Source organism: Talpa europaea (assembly GCF_964194135.1).
Source record: "Talpa europaea genome assembly, chromosome: 15".
Taxonomy (NCBI): Eukaryota; Metazoa; Chordata; class Mammalia; order Eulipotyphla; family Talpidae; genus Talpa; species Talpa europaea.
The window spans coordinates 12,940,252-12,963,990 of NC_140083.1; the positions used below are offsets into that span (position 1 = coordinate 12,940,252).

General features: G+C 43.9%; 1 protein-coding gene across 1 annotated transcript; it reads right to left on the minus strand.

The window, feature by feature from the left end:
• Positions 1-69: 69 nt before the first annotated feature.
• On the minus strand, positions 70-22,293 carry CHPT1 (choline phosphotransferase 1; the record flags this gene model as incomplete). Its single annotated transcript, XM_084255092.1, has 9 exons — positions 70-150; positions 1,470-1,580; positions 3,389-3,514; positions 3,918-4,076; positions 5,013-5,144; positions 7,468-7,552; positions 10,054-10,195; positions 10,787-10,934; positions 22,021-22,293. The coding sequence occupies 9 exons, from the start codon at positions 22,291-22,293 to the stop codon at positions 106-108; spliced, it is 1,221 nt and encodes a 406-aa protein (XP_084111218.1). The 3' UTR covers positions 70-105.
• Positions 22,294-23,739: the final 1,446 nt, after the last annotated feature.

Consider the following 23,739-nt stretch of genomic DNA (forward strand, 5'->3'; position numbering starts at 1 on the left):
TTTATTTGCTGAAAATGTCTTAACACTTAATCTAAATACTAAACATGTTTAATATCCTTTCATGTAACAGCAGCAGCAAGAGATGGCAAGTGTTCGAAAGTCTCTTCAATCCATGTTATTCTGATGACTCTTTGAAGAAAGAACTTGAACCTAAGTAATACGATAACAATTACAACATTAGCTAAGATGCATGCTAAGTTTTTAGAGTGGTTTAAAAATTCTAGTTTAAAATATTATATACTATTATAAGCTTTAGTGAAGACTCCTGTTAATTGTCAAATAAACCCTTTTTAGTGGTTAGCAGCAATTCCTGAAATAATCTGTACCAGTTTCAGCTTTATAGTAACTGAAGCTTTCTAACACTTGTAACTTAGCTTTCAACAATAAAGATGATTTATTTCAAGTTTGGCTTCTGTGTATCAGTCCCAAAAGGTAGAAAGCATAAACACAGGTTACATTGTTCTTTAAAAAAAAATATAAGATCTGTTTTATATGCATATCTTTTTGTTACACTAGTTAATTGTAATTAGATCTAAAAAAAAATCTATTGACAAAATTTATTAAAAGCAACTTAAGTTTGTGTTTTGGGAGAAATTAACATACCTAATTACTTATATTTTAAGTACTTTACATTTGTCTTTAAAGATAAATTACCCTGGAATGTTCAGCTGTAATTTGACTATGGAAATTTGATTTTACATTTATTTCCAAACTTAGCTAATTCTTAAACCTTGTCTTTTAAAATGTGCCAATTTCAGCATTTGTTTGCAGTAAGCCAGTTACTGTTTTTCTTCCGCTGAAATTTTAACTGAGATTGTCAACAAGTTACCCTCAGTGTATAAAGACTTCATGTTTTTTTCCTGAACTGCTAAGACAAATTCCTTCTAGTAAATACCATTATGGAAAATTCTAGTACCCCTTTCAAATTGTGCTAAATCAAGTATTTCCTTAAATAATTAACATTTTTTTTAAAAAATGCCTTATAATCATCTCCTCACTTGACAATATATTGAAATCTAAGCACTTAGGCAGTATGAAATCAGTTTTTGATTTTTAGCAATCAAGGCAAGCATCATCCTCAAGTTAAAATCCTTTAAATCCTGAATTTTTTATACTCCTTGGCAGTGAAAACCCCATTTATGATAGAGGTTTAAGATAAAGAGATTACTATTTAGAACTAGAGTGGTTCACTTTCTTATCCAGAGAATTGAGATTTAGGTCTTTGGTTTTGTTCATAATTTATAGATTATAGTATTCTAACATACCTGTGATCAAAAATGTTACACAATGAGGACTTCACAGTTGAAATAGGCATAATGAAATATGCAAGACAATGTTTTATACTCAAATACCACCTTATTTGATTGTATACTAGCCTCCTGCAAAAGGGGATTTCCTTCACTCATACGTTCACCTAACTGCTTCTCCTCTTTTCCTTGCTTGGACTATTAGTCAATATGCCTGTGAACCTGTTCAGGTGCTTGATAACATGAAGTCTTGAAGATACTTAGATGAAGGTGTCTTGAAATTTGCAGGCACAAAGCACTAAAGTACATGGTCATATCAAATGAAGAAAGAACCTTTGGAAACAAAAAAAAAAAATAGAAAATGGATTTTTGTCTCTTTTCTGAAGCCTCAACTGTGTTTCTGTTCCTCTCATCTTTCCCCAATCTCTTAATCTAAAATTCTCTACAGAAAACATTACATTGGAGAGTACTTTCATATTTGGACCTCACTATTGACTTCTAGAACATGTAGAGCATTTCATACTTAGAGAATCTGAGGCTCAGCAGTAAAGACCTAGACTGAAGTAAAAAAGTTGTAAAACTCAAGTTTTCTGACTGCACATTTTTTTCAACTTTAATGCTCTGTGATAAATTTTCTACTAGAAGGGGCTACCAGTTACAGTGAAACTCCATCATACTCATTTTATTCCTTTGAGATTAGTTGTATGAAAGGAAAGGCCTGGAAAAGACACTATAGTCAAGGGGAGGCATATACAAATTTGTGTCTTACTCAAAATTAAGGCACTGAAAACTTGCCCAAAACCAGGGGGAAATGCTTCCTTTCAGAAAAAGGAGCTTCACAGCTCTCTCTGCCTGACGCAATTCTCACTCATGAGGGAAAAGCTCTACCTAACCCTTTCTCTATGGAGGGTTACATTTCTCTAGAAATGTTTTCCTAAGGATGCCAAAGGGCATGTGTTTTGTTTTGAGCTGCAGTCTACATAGTGCTTTTTTTTTTTTTAAAGATTTATTTATTTATACAAGCACTGGGTACAGTCAGAAGCGCGGGAGGGTGAGAGAATTCACCAAAGCCAGAGTGGGGAGCAGAGCAGGCAGGAGAGGTCTGCGCGCCATATAGGACCCTCCTCCGGTGGCTGGGGAGCAGCCGGGAATCGAACTGGCGCTACAGAGGCTGCGGGCAGCTTTGCAACCCAGTGCTTAACCGCTGCGCCAGAGGGAGGCCCTCTACATTGTGCTTTAAGAAAAACAGAATTTGACTTCCTCGTAGTAAACCACCACTAACATAAACCAGGTCAACTTCCTACAAAATAGGTGCTAGAATTTTTAACACCTGATATTAAACAATCTTATGAGGTAATACATATTTAAGTTCACTAAAAATTCCTACATTGAAATCTCCAAATACAATTCTTAAATTTAGGTTTTTTTGGAAGGACCTCCATGGTGGCCTAAGAGTTAAGTCTCAGCACTATCCCCACTATAGCTTCTGAGTTCAATCCCCAGCCAAGGAGTTGACCCACATGGCACAGCAGACCTCTCCTGTCCTGCCCACTGCTCCCCTCGACAATGAATTTCAGTGGATCTGCCTGTTCTGCTCCCCACTCTGTCTCTGGTGAATCCTTCCACCACCCCCACACCTCTGGCCTGTACCCCAGCTCTTGTATGAATAAATCTTTTTAAAAAAAGGACCATTTCAAAATGGTTCCAGAATCTTACACTTGGCAGCACTGTCTGTTTCATGTTTGTCCATATTAGTTGATAGTTCTAGAGGTGATATGTGTCCACCTTTGTTAACACTAACCCCCTAGTTAACCTGTTACTGCTACAAGCTCAAAATAAGTAACAAGCTTAAGTTAGGCACTAAAAAGCTTGGTTTGGGCAGATTTTTGACATCTTTGTTGTTTTGAAGAAGAAATACAGATATTTTTAAGGTATATAGATACGCCTCAAGGATTTAAGTTGTTGGAAGCTTGATCTCCAGATATATAGGCCATTTAATGTAAGTAAAATAAGTTTAAAAAAGTGATTTTAAATATTCAGGAACATTACTGTATAGACATTGAAGCTCCCTGATACACTGAAATAACTCGTGTTACTTAACATCCACTCGTTATTAAAATCTTAACCAGAAAAGAACTTACCATTGCTATCCATAACACAACATACTCGTCTACAAAATTATTAAAATACTGGTCTAAGAATAAAAGACCTGGGCCAAGAAAGACAGTGTCTTGAAGATGCAGTTCACTTTTGGTCATGTGCGCTATCTGTAAGAAAGTGAATAAAATAATTTCAGCATCAAATTTTAAATGTTTTAGCTTTATTTTCAGCACAATTATAACTTTAATTCACCTATAAATAAGGATAGATAATCTTACATTTGATAGGGGACCACTGAGTCTAAAACTCAAAGTCATTACTGAGCAGCTTAATAAAGTTACTAATATTTAACTTGATAGAAAGTTTTAAGGATAATTACAACTGAATAAATAATAAGAGGAGTCTTTTCTTGAATAACATTAACTCAGATTCACTTGGAACACCATCAGCTAACAATTCCCTGCAATGATGACATCACGACAAGCCTGTCCATTGTGTGAAATAGTTGTGACTGTTTGAAGACCAACTACATTATTTATTTATACCATAAATCATAAAAGAATCTCTTACCACCAGTTTTTGTGAGACTTTAGCAAAGACACATCCAAACATCAGGGTATACAGACAAGGATGTTTTTCAAATACATTAGTGGCTGACTTTTTATAGATCATTATTGCCAATATAATAATAATTCCTATGTGAAGTCCAGGTGACAAGACACTGGTGCCCTACGGTATAAAGTAGAAAACCAGCATCACATGTTAACACTTCACTTACAAAATACACAGAAGACAGGTTAAAATTTTTACCTTTTAAAATAATAATAGTACTTTCAAATTTCACTGAAACCACAATAAAATTTACTTCATGAATAGCACATTTCCCTGTATGTGAAGCCTCAGTGACCTTTGGCAGCTCTCTTGCCATCCAGTCAGGAAGCCATTCCTTCCTTCCCTTTCCCCTGTTCAGTGCCAGGCCGGGAAACAAATGGAAGCTTCACTACTACGCGCAGCCGGGAAACGGGGTGACCAGGCGGCGCGTCGGAAGAGTCTACTTGGAGCAAGGTGGTAAGAGGGGAAAACGGCCTAAGCCATTGTAAAGATGCTTTTACACTGTGTGTCTACGAGTCGTTTTCGGGCAGTCAGGAAGGGCGGGGTCTGGGCAAAATGAAAGTGATTCGACTAGTTACAAGAGAAGTCAGGGGGATGGAATGGACGCCGTGGCGACCACAGTTAATGCTGCTGTATCTGAGGACTGCTACGACAGTGGGCCTTCCAAGTCAGCGCAAGAAAAAAAATTCTAGGCAGTTCTCTTGCCTGCCTGGGACCATGCAGGTGCCTCTCTCTTTTCCTTCTCTCTTTCCTAAAAATATATATATGTGTAAAAAAAAAAAATTACACATGGTGATGGATGGTAACTAGACTTACGTAGTAACCAATTCACAATATATACAAATAGACATGATGATGAGCATGTTTAGATGTCATGTATTTCTAAAACCCCCGAAATACCAGTCATGTTTTTTCTGTGGCCCCCACAAAAAAAAAAAAGATATTTAATGCCTTTCCCAGTTCTTGAATTTTGGCATATTTTTAGAATCTCTGTAGCTGGTGTTGAGTAAACATACAATTCACACTAAATGAGAAAGAAGTTTAATGTCTTACTGCAATAGTGGATCCATTCTTGCCAACGCCACCATGGAGGATAACATGGAAATAATTAGAACAGGAAAATATTGCTCCACCCACTACTCCAAGAACTGGAAAAATCTTCAATTTTATTTCTAGAATAGGTATCTTTAGGGATAGAGGAAAGAAAGAAATCATGAAGAAAACAGATTTCCTTTTCCTACTCAATAGTGAAGAAACAGTACATGATGTGACCCAATAAGCTATCCTTTTTCTTACAGTCAAACCTTAACTTCTGGAGTGCAGCCTGAGGGAGTCGCTTCTGAATGGTTTTTCTCATTAAGTGAAAAATGAATGTACCAGATTCAGCTAAGTCTTCTTACATAACTGAGATGAAATATTTAATCTCACAAGACTTCATGTGACGGAGAGGAAACATGAAAAAGGATAGTTCACGTGAATGTGTTACCTTTACAAGGTAGCCCCCCAGGAAAGTCAGAACACCAGGAGATGCCCCATGAATGTGACCGGTCTCACACAACGTGTGCACATGCAAACACCTGTGGTGGTAATGTCCAGGATGAAATCTCTAGCAACATAGTTACCTGTTGGTCAATTGCTGTTCAAGAAAACTTCCAAAGGCAGCAAAGGATTTAAAAAACAGTGACAATGAATTGCCAAAATCTGTAGGCTGGTGTGTTTTGAAAGTAGACTTTGAAACACTGTACCAGAATGTGTGGAAACTCTAACTAAATTTAGAAAACCTACATTGAAAATAAGTATTGCTGCTGGTGTGAATAAGCAGGCGGGCTCCCTTCCCAGGGGACGGCCAAAACGCTGAAGTTAGCTCAAGACTGAATACTTCCCCATTGTACCTACATTAGACTCTCACATGTAAGACGATCACATTTGATTTGATGGCCGGAGTCGCCTAACCGCCTTGCTCCCTGCTCACCTGCGTGGCGATGCTGGCTGAGCCGTCGCCACCCAACATGCGCGCATCCCCCGGCAGAGTGCACAGGCCCGTGACTCTAGCATTCATTCTTACACGATGGGAAGGAATACGAATGTCTCAAGGAATGGATCACTACTTAAAATATGTTCGAAGTCCATTTCTGAGCCTAGTGATAGGAACTGTAATGGGCAAATCTGAAACTAAATGCCACAAGGACATTTCTGACCCTGTTTTTTTAACATACAGTCGTTAGAACAACTAGGTTCACAGCAGATTTGTCTGGAAAGTACAGAGTTCCCATCTACTTCCTGGCCCCCACTGCCATCCACTATGAAAGTGCCCCCCACCCCCAGCAATACATTTGTTACAATCCATGCGCCTACACTGACACATCATTACCACCCCTATTCCATATATTACATGAGCGTTCACTCTTAGGGGTGCGTATTCTGTGAGTTTAGACACATGCTTTGTCTACTCATCCCTCCCCCTGCAGTGACTGACAGCTGCTGATCTTTTCACTGTTTCCATCATTTTGTCTTTCCCAGAATGCCGTAGAGTTGGAATCATTCCAGATGTAGCACTCACTATGGCTTCTCTCGTGAACGTGTATGCACTGAAGGGTTCTCCGTGTCTTTTCACAGCTTGGCAGCCATTTTAAAAAGGGGATAATACGTCATTGTCTCAGTGTGCCCCAGTTTACCCATGTGCCTGCTGTGGGGCATCTTGGTTGTTTCAGAGTTCTGGCAATTTTGAATCAAACTCTTACAAACATCCACGTTCAGGTTTTTGTGTGGAGATGTTTCCAAATTGCTTAACTCATTCTAAGACTTACTCATAAAGCGAATGATAACATTGGCTATTTCATAGGATCGTTCGGAGGTCATGACACAGCCGTGCTCATGTGTTAGGAACACAGGTGTTGAATGCAAGGTAGTTGTTGGCTACTGAGATCATCCTTCTTCTGAACACTGAGGGCATGAGGCTGTGAGTCAGGCCGTGACTTGGACTTAGGTTGTAGAGACTAATTTGTTTCTTTATAAATTTTCTTCTTATGCAAACATGATTTTATGACCCTGGCCTCCTCATAGGATACTCTTACTCAAATGCTGAGGTTACGAAACAAACAGAAAATAAAAACACCCCTTCCTACAGGGGATGTCTAGCTTTTAAAAATACAAGTTAATAACTTTTCCTTAACAATGAGGGAAGAGTTTTAAACAAAATATTTTACTGAATTTACTGTTTAAAATTTATTTTATGTGATAAATTTTGGCCTGGAAAAAGTAGTTCAACTAGTGTGCTGAGCTTGTCTTAGGGAAGTGGAGGGGGGTGTTTGTCATGAAGTCATATATTCACACAGAGAGGAAAATGCCATGACAAGGTATACGCAGGGCACAGGTTATAAAATGAAGGGCTAAGAAGAGGAACAAATATTAAATACAATACAAAGGATTTCTGGAGAAGGTTAACAATGCAATGCTTCTTCCCTATTTAAAAAGGTACTTAAATAGAAATTTAAATATTCAGATTTACCGTATAGTCCCACATGGTTGCTCCTCCGAGCGCAGACAGCACAAACACCATCACTAAAGCTATTTGAATTTCAGTGACATCCACTCTACAGGGAAGGACAGAGAACAGAAAACAGGCTTATAAATAAAACACCCAAATAAGAAAGTTGGCCATATACAAAGGAAGCCAAAATGTCCACAGACGTCATTTTTACCTCTCTCTCCATCACGGAGCTGTCGGGTGATTACCCTGCGGAGTGAAGGAAGCCCAGAGAACAGCGCGTTGCCACAGGTAAGCCTCACAGGGGAGCCTCAGTCTACGCTCCGGGGAAAGACTCATGGAGCGCACAGAAAATGGTGAAGAGCCATCATCCCTGGGAAGGTTTTTGCTTTCTGCTTTTTGTTTTTATGAATTTTGATTTTTTTAACTATAATGGTGCATTACCGCCATAATCAGAAAAAATTATGAAGACAACCGGGCGATTTAAGGCAAATTCTTAAACACTCTCATGTCAATTTCCCTTAAAAAGTAGGGAATGAGTCCAGCAGCGTTCCCGACTGTCACTGACAGCCACTGTGCTGGTCTTTGGCTTCCACAGACATTTTTCCACCCGTATATACACATGCTTGGGTTTCTTTCAAAAAATTGCTAAGCCAACCAGCATCATTCTCTCCAATCTGCACTCCTTGAAGCTCTCAACTCTCTCCCTCATTCCACAAACAGGCTAACTGAACAAAAGAGTGTACATTTGTGATTTCCTCTTCTCTTCATATTTTTTGCTTAGTCCACTTTACTCTAGATTTTTATTTTAAAGATTTATTTATTTATGCATGCAAGAGCTGGGGTACAGGCCAGAGGTGCAGGGAGGTGAGAGGATTCACCAGAGACAGAGTGGGGAGCAGAACAGGCAGACTGACTGAAGTACACTGCTGAGGGGAGCAGCGGGCGAGTCAGGAGAGGTCTGCTGCGCCATGTGGGTAGCTCCCTGGCCAGGGATCAAACTCGTGCTGCAGTGGCTGTGGATTGCTTCATAGGTTGCATCTTAAACCCTTGTGCCATCAGGGAGGCCCTGTACAATATTTTAAATGTCGATCACTCCCTCTTTCTTGAAACGTTTTGCTCTGTTGCTATTTATTCCGTGTCCTCTCCTGATTCTTCTACCTTGCCAGAAGCTCTTGTCAGGCTCCTTCCTAGACTACTTCGTCCACACTTTAAACTGCTACTATTTCCAGAATTCTCTCTTTGCTCTCTAGATTCTCTGAACAATTTAATCTATACTTACAACTGCCATATATGCTAATGACCTCCAAATTCATATTTCCGAATTTCCTTTTATTTTCCCCAAGCTCCGGATTTGTGTATCTGCCTACCTGCTTTACACCTGTGCTTGGGTACCCCCGAGTCTTTAGATGCTAGAGGAATACTTAGGCTCTGCAACTATGAGAAATGTAGGGATCAGAGGATCAAATAAAACCAGAAGTGGAAGACTTCTCAACTGATTTCTTTCCAGGGCAGTTAGGAGGAAAAGGCAAACTGAACATTAACCCACGGATATGAAGAATAACGCCCCGCAGCAGTAAGAGCACTGCCACAGAGCGGGCCTCAGGTGCCATGGAGAAACTACCAAGTTAGCTGAGAAAGGTAAACCCAACAGTGTGTTTGCTGCTCTTTGGAAAAGGAGGGAGCAGCACTAACATTACTGAGCAACTATTAGGACTCTTCAAACCATAAATTATTTCTGTTTTTCAAAGAGGAAAACTAAGGCGATCTTTCCATGCTGTGTTGCAATGGTTGGATACTGTTATACGGAAATGACGTCAGAGTCAACATTTTTCCTACTCCCCCTGTGCCTCGCAGTCAGAATTCTGCTTTCTTCCTCTGGCAGCCAGGGTGGCTTATGTTCAGTTAGCCACTGTTTTTGCCACGGTGTGGCCAGCGACCAGAGGCAACAGGAAAGCTGAGGGAGGTGACAACACACTCTCCCTCTGGGACTGATGGACACGCACCGCGGGGCCTGAGCTAGGAGCCCCGGGTCACATACGCATCGCTCTGACCACAGACATTAAATGCAACCAAAGCCCCATTCTCTGCCTCCACCTTTTAGGGATAAACGAGATGACGATTCTTGAATCTGGAAAAAAGGGAATCTGAAAGGATAAAAGGGTGGGATCACTCACCAAATCTTCAAACATTTGAACTATTCAGAGTCCATGCTTGAAAGAAAAAAAAAAAAATAGTCTGCACAGTACAGTAATTTAGAAACTTAAAGAACCTACTAATAGGTTCAAGTTTTTAAAAACTGGACCCAAAAAGACCTTTAAAAAATCCAAAAGTGATCTGGGCTGTGACATCAGGGATATCCTTAACGCTGGAGCTGCTGCCGGGGAGGCCGGGCCCCAGCAGAGCTACTCAGGGTGGGCCGCGGCTGCTGCTGGTGCGGTGAGTCTAAGGCAAGGGGCAGCTTCCATGGACGTCCCAATAAACAAAAAGATCGTGTGGATTCCTGGCTGGCCCTCTGTCCCCCTCATTTACAGCCAGGCGAAGTACCACAGACTGTGAAAAGGAATCCAATGATAGTAGGAAGGAACGACTGGAAGGCACACTTACTTCCCAAACCTCAGCACGCCCGACACGTACGTCTGCCAGTGAGCACAGTAAAACATGAACATCCCAACAAAGGAGCAGAAAAACAACCAGTCCAGATGGGTTCCTAGGCGAACAGCAAGCGAAGCTCCAACTGCCATCAACACTGAAACGAGATTGATGATCCATTAAGAATTAAAAAGAATGAAGGACATAATTTCCAGCTACTGCTTAGTTTTAAGGGACACAATCTTGGCATTCAAATGGGGTCTACTGGATAAAAGTAATCACTGAACAAACTTTAAAATACTCTGTGCAAAACTTCACCCAAATATATCCCCAAAGTGGACCATTTGAAAACTTAGTCTATTTTAGTTTTTAAGATATCATCTAAATAAATAAATAAATAAATGTAGAAAAAAATCTCCACTAGGGCCTCCCTGGTGGCGCAGCGGTTGAGCGCTGGGTTGTGAAGCTGCCCGCGGCCTCTGCAGCGCCGGTTCGATCCCCGGCTGCTTCCCGGCCACCAGCGAGGGTCCCTCATGGCGCGCAGACCTCTCCTGCCGCCCGTTGCTCCCCTCAGCAGTGTGCTTCGGTCCTTCTGCCTGCTCTGCTCTGGCTCTGGAGAATTCTCTCACCCTACCATGCTTCTGACTATACCCAGTGCTTGTATAAATAAATAAATAAATAAATAAATAAATAAATAAATAAATAAATAAATAAATAAATCTTTAAAAAAAAATCTCCACTAATTTACCTGTGGAAAGAGAGTCACAGCCATGGTCGAAAAGTTCCCCTAGAGGAGAACATGAATTTGTCCTTCTGGCTTGCTTCCCATCAATGGCATCCAGGGACTGGTAGATAAAGAGGCCCAGGGCGCACAGCAGGTATGCCCAGTACGGTGCCTGAAAGTCAGTAGCAATCATAAAGGCTGGTCAGTAACAACAGGCGAACTTCTGTTCAACAACAGCTCAACCTGAGGCAATCAACGCATTTCCTTGTGTTCTCACTTTACGTCCCTTCAGTGTGTGTCTGAGAACATCCTACAGACGAGATTTAACTTGTGAAATTGAATAAAATGCATCAAGCAGTCTGGGTGGAGGCTCCCAGAAGCCCACACTGTGAGCAGCACAGAGTGAACCACCAAGCAAGGCTTAGGGCTCTGATTTTGGCCACAGTTCCTTAAATACACTACAATTTATATATGGCGTTAGAGTAGAAATGAATAAGTGTTTGCTATGAAAAAGACAAACCACAGAGCCCTGTTTTGGTTCATGATGGAGTACTAGGGGCTGGATTTATTTTTCCTCCTTGCATAACTAGAAAAGTAGTAAAATGAAAAATACAATGTTTGAAGTGTAAAATATACAGAAAGGATGAATCACCAATTAGACACTCCAGAAGAAAAGATCATGAATTTGCAGACTATACCTATGGAAACTCTCTAAAATGAAGCACAGGAAGAGGAGAAACTAAAATAATTGAACTGGGCATCAGTGACGCACAGGTGAAAGCCAAATATATATGTGTAGCTGGAGTCTCAGAAAGAGAGTGGAAGGGGAAGAAATTATGGCTGGAAAAATTTCCAAATTTGATGAAATACACAAATTCACACATCCAAGACATGCAGCAAACCCCAAGCAGAATATTAAAATAAAAACGACAAAAACAAACCACCAAAGCACATCATAATCCAATTACTAAAAACTGGTGATGAGAAAAAATATCATAAAAGAAACCAGACAAAAAGAGACAGAAGTATGGATAACAACAGAGAATAGAGTTGGTCAACTGGAAGACAGACTGATAGCAATGATCCAATTTTAATAAGAGAACAAAAATTGAGATATAGCCATTCTTGTCTCTCAGCACTTAAAAAAGTATCCTGCCCTGTGTAATGATCACAATGGGCAACCCAGAATTCTATCTTAGAGAGGAAGTATAGCAAAACTGTCAAGAACTAGGATTTTGAAGTTAGATCTGTGCTTGTCTCCTTGGCTCTGTCATTTAATAGCTAGTTAACCTTGGGCTAAGGTTGGGCTACTTCATGTGTTAAGATGTTAATAATACAGCTGTAGCTGATAAAGTTTTACACAGCTCTTTACAAGAACCTGGCATGCAGTAATTGCTCAATAAAAGTTACTGTCAACTAAAATTGTGTTTTGCACATTTAGTGGCAAATATAATTTTTAAAATACCAGCCTATGTATGGTTTATGGGCTAATTCGATAAATATACTATAAACTTGCTACTCTATTGCCTCATCTTTCTAAGTAAATAGAAGTGTACTTTGAACTACCTTTAATAAAATTTTCATCACCGTTAATATCAGATGCCCACGACTCATGATTATACAGCTAACTCCTTGATAGGACTTCCGAGGTCTTTTCAGATGAAAAAATAAGTAGTATGAATTAGAAATAATTTAAGAATAAAAGCAACTGAGTGATCAACACACAACCTAAGATGTCATATTCAGTTCTGATTAGCAAGTTTTGAAAGACTTATGTGGAAACTATGAATAACTTGAGAAAGGCTAAAAAACAGAAGTGAGAAATCATCAGAAGTAATGCAAAATAAACCATCTGGAATCTTTTGACAGAATTACAAAGTGTTTTACATAAAATACTCCCACTGATGCCTTCTTTTGATAACCAAGTATATACAAATATACATAATACTGGAATTTGAAGTTATTACAAGTTCTGGAAAGTTATTAAAAGCTATTAAAGGTTCATTTTATTCTTATTATCTTTTTCCATTAAACACTTTTCTCCTAAATTACAGTAAAACACCTATCGGAGAGATACATTTCCTCTCTTTCATGCATATCCCCTTTTTTTCTTTTTTGCTGCACCAATGGCCTTTTCGTTTTCATTTGTGGTGGCAGGTGACCCGACTCAGAACCGGAAAGAGGGGTTCTGACCCGGGAGTGTTTAGACCCTGTGCAAGATAACAGGTGTTGAAAGGAAACATGATGGAAACATTCCTATCTGGCCAGTGTCCGCGGTATTTAACACCCAAATGCGTACAGCTGAAAATTGGTTGTAAGAGCCGAGAAAGCCAGCAGAGGGCAGGTTAGAGGCACTTGGCACTCGGTCTAAGCGTTCCCAGGCTCCCGTGAAGAAGCCACAGCAGCCAGGAGCCAGTCTGTCGGGAGCGCAGGAGAAAAGCGGACTTGTGTTCCTTGATCAGAAATTCAGGAGACTAAGAAATGAATCACCGGGACCAAAGGGAGGCCCAAAGCCAGTCCCAGTCAGGACTGTTAGTTCACTGCCCCTTAGGAGTCAGCCCTGTTCTGTGCGCCAGGAAAGCACTAAAGAGAAGGGCTGCTCCCCTCCCGGGGTCACAACACTCTGGGTTTTCTGCAGTGTCCAGGGTAGAACACAGTAGGAACCCATTAAAGAGGGCGAGGGAGAAACATTAAAAAGGGAGGTGTGGTAGAGGTAGGCTTGATTTTACCTCCAGGGGAAAGGAACCTCTTAGTGGAACTTCATCCAGGAAATGAATCCCTAATTGCGCACGTGATTAGACTTTGTAAGGGCACCTAAAGTCTCTCAACCACAGCGTTAATGTAGAGAGAAAGGGAGACCTGACCCTTTAATTTAGTGACTTAAGTGGTGGGCCAGTCCGTCAGTCAGGAGGATGTTAGGGGGACTGTATTGTTAGCATGACCAAGGGGTACCCAGGGACCCCAAACTGTTAAGTGGCGCATGCTCTGAAAGGGATCCAGCCATCCACTGCACAAAGGCAAGGGAAGGCCACTCTTATTAGTATGACAGACTCTGAAGAGATCTGGTATGCAAAGAGAAACAAAGGATAGTCCTAACAATAGTTTCCCAATATTATCATCCCCTTGTGGGCAAATGCCCAGCAAACAGGGTCTGCCCAAGTGGGGCCGTTGAGGCCTGAAAACGTGCCACCAGTCGAAGACAGCTTCTGCTGGGAAACCACAAAGAACAGGGACCGAAGGAAATACCACATCCAGCGCGGCTGTGGAAGCAAGAGAACTTGATTCCACATGTTCAATTATAAAACCAAGCATGGCTGCTTAACTCCATCCCCACTTAAGCAGCAGCTGCCCAGTAGGTCCCCTGCTCACGAAGTCTGGTTCACAGCATACTACTGAGTGGCTGCACATAACGGGGGGCTGGGAAAATGGCACCCATTCACGACGCTGCTCCTCCGCCTTGCGTGGGGGCGCACTCCGTGACAGCAAGGCTCCCCTCGGCCGAAGACAGAGCACGTGCAACTCGCACCTGTCCCACGGGGGAGAGGGCAGCATTGACAGGAAGCACAAACATCCAGGTGTCCAAATGCCCTAGGTGGTGAAAGCAACCGACACGACCTTCTGCAAGAAGAGTCACTTCTGGACAAAACGAGAGGACAGAGAGAAACCTGCAGTGCAGACTTGGAGTTCCCAAGACTCAGGACCACAGATCCTTGGTGATGTAGTAACTGGATGCTACCAGTCGCCGCCACTGGTGGCATATGGCATCAACCGGCTAGAGGTTACAGAACTGAGGTTTCAGACAGGAGCTTCCAGAAGCTTGTAAGTAGTGAAGACGTGCCATGGACTAACGTGCAGAGAAAATGGAGGCATCCGGGCCTCCCGAGGCAGCTCTCCTTCCTGCGCGCCCAGCGCACCATAAACTTAAGTCTGTGTGGTGGGAAAAAGCAACCTTAATCCAAGTCACCTGGAATGGCCGTGCCCACCCAGAGCTCCAGGCCAGAACATATGGAAATTGTTCTTGTTAAAAATAACTCCAGGCGAGAGAGAACACTCCACCGGGGCAGTCCTGCACCTGCAGGCGCGCGTCTACCACGCGCGGGTGTCGGCGGGCGCACACGGGAGGCACGTTTGAAAAGGAAGCGCCCAGGAAAGGAAAGCAACCGACCAGCACACCCCTGCCCTGCGGACAGCCTTCCCTCACACCCAGACGTGAAACACGGCTCTTGCTGGGCCGCACTCCAGGGCCTTCCCGACGCGAGAACACTGGACTGGCTCATCCCCGAGGCCCCTCATCTCCTCTCAAGGGTGTGGGAGCTCCTTGAAAAACCCGCTCTCCCCAGCACAGGAGCCGAGGAGCCAGATGGTTCAGCCACTGCTCTCAGTTTTCCCGGCAGGCCCTAAGTTACCCGGCAGCCCAGCGGGTAGAATGTTCTCCCGGGTGAAGCCTGCACACCCCAGCTTCACAGGGGGTGGGTGAGCGGCTCTGGACTCTGCTTCACCCCATTTGTGCGCTACTGTTCCCTGGCTGAGTGAACGGGAGGAGGAGCTCAACTCAGTGCTTTCGTCCCTTTCTGAAAAATGGGAATAATCACTTCCTGTGGGGCAACCAGGTGCAGGGGGTTGGGGGGGGGGGCTTGCCAGTGAATCTCTGCACTTGCTCTGGGCTCTCTGGCCGTTCTCTCTCGCATCACAACCTCTCTTGGCTCACCTCTTCTGCAGTCAACGCCGCTCGTCCTCCCTCTGCCGCCACGGCTCTTACCCCAGCGTCTAGGCCCAGGTGTGCATGCTTACGCAGGCGTGCACGCCCACGCTCAGGTGTGCACAATCAGGCAAGCGTGCCCATGCTCACAGGCGCCTTCTGCATCAACACAGTCAAGGCTGCAGGTGACAGCCTGAGGCCAGCTGCACAGAAGCCTGGTTATTTCATTTACCCTGCATCGCTCTTTCTGACTGAGAATTCAGTGAGTTACTCCAAGTAAAGTGATTAGAACTGGGTCTGGCATACGGAAGGCTGCTCAGTAAAATTTTTAGGTGAATCATAGATAATGTTTTCATGCGGATGTTTATGTCTGTATTTTAATACATTATGGGAAAGAAAAATCAACTATTTTGAAAAATAGCTCCAGAGCTATTACATCTAAGATTTGAGAGATAGTAAGTTTCCAAATGCCTCTAAGGCTTTAGGCCCATACTCTCCCACTGCTCTCAGGCACTTGTGTGCCTGGGACTTGGTGAAGATGTTGTTGACCTTGAGCCTAGGGCTGATGGGGCATTTCCTTATTTACAGAGGAAAGGCTCCCACTGGAGGCCTGCGAGGCTCAGAGGCGGCTGATGCTCAGGAAGGATAAGATCACTCTAGATTGCAATCAGGAAGGGCCCCAAGGGATCACTGCTTTCAGCTGGGACCTGTGGCCTCAGCTCTGGTTGGGGGCCAGTGTCTGAGAAGCGCACACCCATTTCAGGAAATGAGGCAGGTTACCAGCTGGGGGAGGGGAGCAGAGGCCCACCAAAGCAGCTCAGGCTGCACGGCGGGCCAGAGGGGCCTTCTCAAGGCATTAGAAATCTGTGTCGCCAAAGGTAGCCTTCTTTCTTTTTAAATTTTGTTCCAAGAGCCCCCTTTTTTTTCTTTTTAAATCTCCTTCAGTTCTTGAGTTCTTGTTGAAAAGACCAGCCTGACACCATGCTAAGGGGAAGAGGAAGGTAGAGAGAGGCATGAAGAGACTCTCTGGGGCCTGATCTATCCTCAACATCAGTTGCACTGGGGCCTTACACATGCTCTGCAGGTCACACAACACGTGGTGGACACCCACGCCAGGGCATACGCCAGGAGTGGGGTTTTAAGCTTCTTATTTACCAGTGTCATGTGTAATACACATTTCAGCCAGAACTGTAAAGGGGAAACAGCTTATGCAAGTATAAGAAGAGTCTTTGGAATCAAAAAGACAAATCCCAAAGCCAAGTTCTAGCCACATTTCTTTCTGTGGAGGCTCTCCTGGCAGGGCTGGGGCAGGCAAGGAAGCATCTAGGCCACAGAATTTAAGGAGGCACTTACCTGCAGGGCTGGGCACATGCCTCCTTAAATCTCAGGCCTGCCTGTTTGCCTCAATCTAGTCCTTGTCCTGCTTTTAGAACTTTCACCTCCTGATGTTTGGAGTTTATATTTTTTGTTTCAGTAAAAGAGTCCACTCCCTGACATGCAGCCTGACTTAATTCATAATGCTTGAAAGTGATTGAGCTCGTTTTTAAAAACAGGCAAAGGGAGCAGAGAGGTGATTAAAAAAAAAAGAAAGAAAGGAAATAGATTTACAGGAAATCAAAACTATAAAAAAAGTCTGAGACTACAGATTGTTGCCTTTTCTTATTAGTCCTCCTATAAACAAACAAAGGCAACACTAATCTAATTACTTAGATGGGGAATAAACCATTATTAATTAACCATTATTAAGATGGGGCATAAACCATTCCTTTTTGACTTAAGGACTTCTTGATTTCTTAAGATATACTTGATTTTTGGAAAACTTTATCAGCAGTAACAAAAGAAATGCATCGTTCAATGCCTTCTGAGCCTGCTATAAACTTGTGCTCTTAACAGACGCTGAGATGGATGTCGAGATTGGTAGAGAATGCTGCTAAGCTGAGCTTGAAGAACTAGATTCAAATTACTGACTTGTCTCATCTTCAAATGAAGAAATTGCACTAAATAAACTCTAAGGTCCTTTCACACCATGAGAATCTGTGATTCTGTTTTAGGATTAGGCAGCCAAGGAATGGGGGTCAGGACGACAGAGTAGCATTCAGACAGCATTACTCCAAGATGGGGAGGGGACTCAGTTCCTGCTTTCTCCATCCATCCTAATTCTTGCTTATTCTTAAAATAATCACCCAGGCTGAACAGCTGTTAGGTATTTAATCCAAGACCCAGCTGAAACTGAATAAGGGCAGAAAACATCATCTTTCAGGATGACATTTTGCTATTTCATCCACACAGTCAATAATTTAGCAACTGCTTTACGCAAGTCATCGTGCTATGGAGAATGTACACATGGGCAATCACTGTCTGAACTTAAAATCTGGCAGGCTGTGCTGCTCAGTAGGGAAACAGAACCAAAATAAAATGGAGAAGTTGCACGGAAACCCGCTAAGTCCTACTGTGGAAGCAAGGTTTCTGGCTTGAAATTGGGTCTCTATTTAAAGCTATCTACCTTAGAAAAGGTAATGCCTGACACTTCCCACCTCCAGAAAGTGAAGATAGTGATAGTATTAGGGGGAAAAGGATGTCCCAAAGCTAATTCCATACAGGCTTTGTGGACTCCACCCCCACCCCAGGCCAAAGCCAAAGCCACTGGGAACTCCACATCCTATCACCAGCAAAGGGAAGGTGGCTGGGACCTGAGGGTGGGGGTAAGCAGCCAGGTTGGTATAAAGCCAGACACGTGGGCTTTGGGGGGGGGTCCCCCATTTTGGCTCTCCGCCAGCTCTGAGTGTGCCTTTGGGTTTCCAGGTCAGCGGCTCGGGTAGGACGCATTAAAGACTTTATTTCCCTATTTTCTCCCTGAGTTGTACATTTTCCTTATTTCCTTTTCCCTTGTAAATAAACCTTTTATGAACCTTTTGTGTGTGCCTGTAGTGGAGTATTCATAAGTCCCTTGTAAGCGTGCGGGTGAGGACCCACAGCCAGGCAACCCGTTCAATATCGGGGCTGTCCTATAACAATAGTACCTTAGTCAGAAAGTTGTTGAGAAGATTAAATGAGATAACAGACAAAAACATCTAATAATGAGTGGGACACAGTCAATAATCAGTAAATGTTAGTTATCATTATGTGGTTGAAGGAAAGAAAAGGAGGGATGAGAGAAATCCTTGCTCTAGTAAGTAGTTCCATTTGGCTGGAGTGGAAAATTCCTTAACAGAGAGGGTGATAGGAAAAGCAGTTCAGGGCACCGTTGTAGAAGCTTAACATAAATCATTTTACTTTTTTCTATTAATGTTCCTTCATCCCTGGGCACAGCCCAGAAATGAACACAGTAGTATAAAAAAAAAAAAGTCCAATATATTATTAATCTAGCCATGAGTCAGCATTGTATCCTACATGGGTTGATAAGCCCAAGCAGCTAAAGCCAAAAACCTCACATACTTCTCTTGACCCTTTCTGGAAACAATCTTTCAAGTCTGAAAAAGCAAATCCTGAAGTCGAAGAGTCAGAAAATAAGTTCCATGCCAGGTTTAAGTCACTTAACCCTCTGGCCCTGAATTTTCTTTGAATAAAAATAGATACTACTATATTTTCAGAATGGACAGATAGAGGAAATACTAAAATGGTGGGAAAACCATTCCAGGGAAGGGAAAAAACTTGCTAACTTCCTCTATAACAAATGCTCAAATGCAACGAAAGGCTGATAGCATTTTTACATACTTGGTAAGAACAATACACAAGCCACAGAGAGCGGCAGAAACTTCAGGTTCAAAGGTGGTGATTGTGTTAAAAAGAATATGGTTTTGGAGGCAGACTGACTGGGCTCCGAATCCTGGCTGGTTCTGTCATTTGCTAGCTCTGTGACCGGAAAGCAAAACAGTCCCAAGTTGTTATGCTTCTTTCATACTGACTCTGGGATTTTATCAAACAGGCGATGTGAACCCTGTAATGGTGTTTCCCGGCGCTGCGTCAACACACATGGAAGCTAATTACGCCGTTTCGTCTCCAAGATCTTTACATTTCAGAAACTCTTTACCCTTTCATCTTATTATTTTAATTTTTATTCTCACCTTTTGGGGTTATACTAATTTTTTCACTTTTTTTCATGTGTCTCAGATCCCAACCCTCTCCTCTTCTTGTTTTAAATGAGGCTGAGCCTAAACGCTACTTAATAATTTCATCTTTTCCACCTGGCCCATTTGACGCCCCTAAACAGAACCTCTTCTACTTGTTTATATGCCCTGCTCTTTGTAAGTGCTCGACTTCTTAAACTAATAATAACATTGAAGAGCTCACACATAAACTGGCAAATGTCAGAAACACCCGGATGCTGTTGGCCAAATCTAGGTCCAACAAATATTAAATTACATGTTTTCAGGACATCTTAAATAGCAGCAATAATTTTAATGCATTGAGTAATATTTTTAATGTGGTGAGCAAATTCTCATTCTCTCCATCTATCTGCAGGTGATATAGATCCCTCAGTCCTCACTGCATCCTTGTGAGACTGGCTTGGCGGTTATCATTTTCTGTTTTACACGCGGGCAAAGAGCCAAGAGGTCTCTCTCTCTACTATGTGGCACAGCCTGCCCCTCTAAAGAGTGCTCTTTTCATACCACACACACGAGGAAATTCTGCAAACAGCCTGCAAAAACACAAACTTAAGCACGTTTTCCTGACAATCCAGAAGCGAGTAACAATGGGAATGTCTGCGTAGAAATCATATAGAACAAACACATCCATCTCCTGGCAAGATATATTTAAAATCAGGCCCCATTCAATATTTTCTAAATGCATATTTACACTGCGTTCAACCTTCTCCACTCCGCAAGTTCTCTACAAGACCTAGTCCCAAAATGATTTTGAAGGGATTTCACTACTCAGAGGTCACAGAAAAGGAAGCAGTGACATAGCAAGTCAATATTATTCAATATTTTATATTATTATAATTCTTATTATAATGCAGAATTCTTATTATAATGCAGAATTATTATAATTGTAATAATATTATTATATTATTCAATATTTCAATATTATTCAATATTATTCAATATTTTCTAAATGTATATTTACACTGCGTTCAACCTCCTCCACCCCGCAAGTTCTCTACAAGACCTAGTCCCAAAAATGATTTTGAAGGGATTTCACTACTCAGAGGACACAGAAAAGGAAGCAGTGACATAGCATGTCAATATTATTCAATATTTTATATTATTATAATTATTATAATGCAGAATTATTATTATAATGCAGAATTATTATTATAATTGTAATATTATATTATTCAATATTTCAATATTATTCAATATTTTCTAAATGCATATTTACACTGCGTTCAACCTCCTCCACCCCGCAAGTCCTCTACAAGACCTAGTCCCAAAAATGATTTTGAAGGGATTTCACTACTCAGAGGACACAGAAAAGGAAGCAGTGACATAGCATGTCAATATTATTCAATATTTTATATTATTATAATCATTATAATGCAGAATTATTATTATAATGCAGAATTATTATAATTGTAATATTATATTATTCAATATTTCAATATTATTCAATATTTTCTAAATGCATATTTACACTGCGTTCAACCTCCTCCACCCCGCAAGTCCTCTACAAGACCTAGTCCCAAAAATGATTTTGAAGGGATTTCACTACTCAGAGGACACAGAAAAGGAAGCAGTGACATAGCATGTCAATATTATTCAATATTTTATATTATTATAATTCTTATTATAATGCAGAATTCTTATTATAATGCAGAATTATAATTGTTATATTATTATTCAATATTTCAATATTATTCAGTATTCAATATTTTCTAAATGCATATTTACACTGCGTTCAACCTCCTCCACTCCGCAAGTCCTCTACAAGACCTAGTCCCAAAAATGATTTTGGAGGGATTTCACTACTCAGAGGACACAGAAAAGGAAGCAGTCACACAGCCTGTCCATGCGGCATGTCTCCTGTGTGCTCTGCCCCTGTCCCCTCCACACCCACCGCGACAAGAGGCGACGCTTCTACTTAGCAGACGCCCCGAGTCCTAGCTACTCCTGAGTTAAGAATCCTGTTATTTGAAGATCCAATACTCACTGCCAGTGGTAACTCGGGCTTTCACGACCCCTGCACGATCACCTCGACAGCAGCTTAGTTTGTTTTTCAGAAAAGCTCAACAAAGCCAAGAGGAGGAACTCTCACCAGTGCCTTTATCTCGGATCAGCTCGACCAGTAACGGGAGACCCACTAAGCGCCCCCTTTGAGAAACAGACCATGGTACCCCAAAAGTGACTACAGGGCACAGCCCGGCCACCAGCCTTCCCGCCCAGCAGGCGGGAGCTGGGGGTGTCAGCCCCGGGGTGCAAAGGAGCCGCTCACCCCGCGGCCGCCGGAGGGGCGAGGGGCCGGCGGCCGGGCGGGGGCCGGCCTGGGGCCCGCCGCGGCCGAGGCGCCCCGGGGACGCGGACGGGGACTGGCCGTGACCTTGACAGCCGCGGGGGGGCCCGGGGCGCCGCCGGCGAGCGCGCCCCGGCTCCGCGGCTGGGGCCCCCCCGGCCGGCCCTACCTCCTCGGTGGCCGTGGGGCAGTAGGCGACGAGCACGAGCGTGGAGAGCAGGTTGGCGGCGAGGCCCAGCAGCGTGATGGAGTTGGGGGCCACCCAGAGCGGCACCCAGCGCAGCAGCCAGTTCCAGTAGCGCTGCAGCGGCGGCTCGAGCAGCGACGCGCCCGCCGCGCAGTAGCGATGCGCCTCCAGCCGCCGCAGCTGCGCCGCGCCCAGCGGCTCCCCCAGCGCGCGCAGCCAGCGCGGCGCGGGCCCGGCCCCCGCGTCCGCCGCCATGGCCGCCGCGCCCGGCCGGGAGACGCGGCCCGCCGGGGCCGGGGGAGGGGAGGGGAGGGGAGGGGGCGGGCGGGGCTCGCGGCCGGGGGGGCGCCGGGGACTCGCCGCTCGCCCGCGCCGCCGCCGGGGGGGTCTGGCCCGGCCGCCCGGTCCCCGCTCGCCGCGCCGCGGGGGGGCGGGGCCGGGGCGGGGGGCGGGGCGCGGGGGGGGTCGGGGGTCAGGGGAGGGGCGGGCCCGGCCACTGTCTTGTCTAACAGGCGCGCGGGCGCTCGGCCCCCGCAGGGGCGCGCACCTGCCCGGCCCGGCCTCGCCCCGGGGGCGGAAACGCTCCCGCGGCAGGTGTCGCCGGCCCGGCAGGGGCGGACAACTCGTTGCTCTAACAGTGACTGACAACTAGTTGCTCTAACGGGGCTGACAACTAGTTTCTGTTACGGGGTTGACAACTAGTTGCTCTAACAGGGCTGACAACTAGTTGCTCTAACAGGGCTGACGATTAGTTGCTCTAACAGGACTGACAACTAGTTGCTCTAACAGGGCTGACAACTAGTTGCTCTCACAGGGGCTGACAACTAGTTTTTGTAATGGGGCTGACAACTAGTTGCTCTCACAGTGGCTGACGATTAGTTGCTCTAACAGGACTGACAACTAGTTTCTGTAACAGGGCTGACAACTAGCTGCTCTAACAGAGGCTGACAACTAGTTGCTCTAACAGGGCTGACAACTAGTTGTTCTAACAGGGCTGACAACTAGTTGCTCTAACAGGGCTGACAACTAGTTGCTCTAACAGGGCTGACGATTAGTTGCTCTCACAGTGGCTGACGATTAGTTGCTCTAACAGGACTGACAACTAGTTTCTGTAACAGGGCTGACAACTAGCTGCTCTAACAGAGGCTGACAACTAGTTTCTCTAACAGTGGCTGACAACTAGTTGTTCTAACAGGGCTGACAACTAGTTGCTCTAACAGGGCTGACAACTAGTTGCTCTAACAGGGCTGACGATTAGTTGCTCTCACAGTGGCTGACGATTAGTTGCTCTAACAGGACTGACAACTAGTTTCTGTAACAGGGCTGACAACTAGCTGCTCTAACAGAGGCTGACAACTAGTTTCTCTAACAGTGGCTGACAACTAGTTGTTCTAACAGGGCTGACAACTAGTTGCTCTAACAGGGCTGACAACTAGTTGCTCTCACAGAGGCTGACACTAGTTGCTCTAACCCGGTGCGTAGCTCCGTGTCCCGTACCTGTGCTCTGGCCTTGAGCAAACGCCAGCAGGACAGCTGCCCGCAGAACCTGGTGTGTGTGGGTGTGTGGGTGTGTGGGTGTGTGATTGTGCACGTCCTGGGTCACTGACGTGATGGTCTCATTTGTCCAAAGCCCAAGTCCTGACTGAGCACGATTCTGCCCTCCTGAGGAGAGGCGTCCTGGCCTGTGTTAACTCCAGAGAA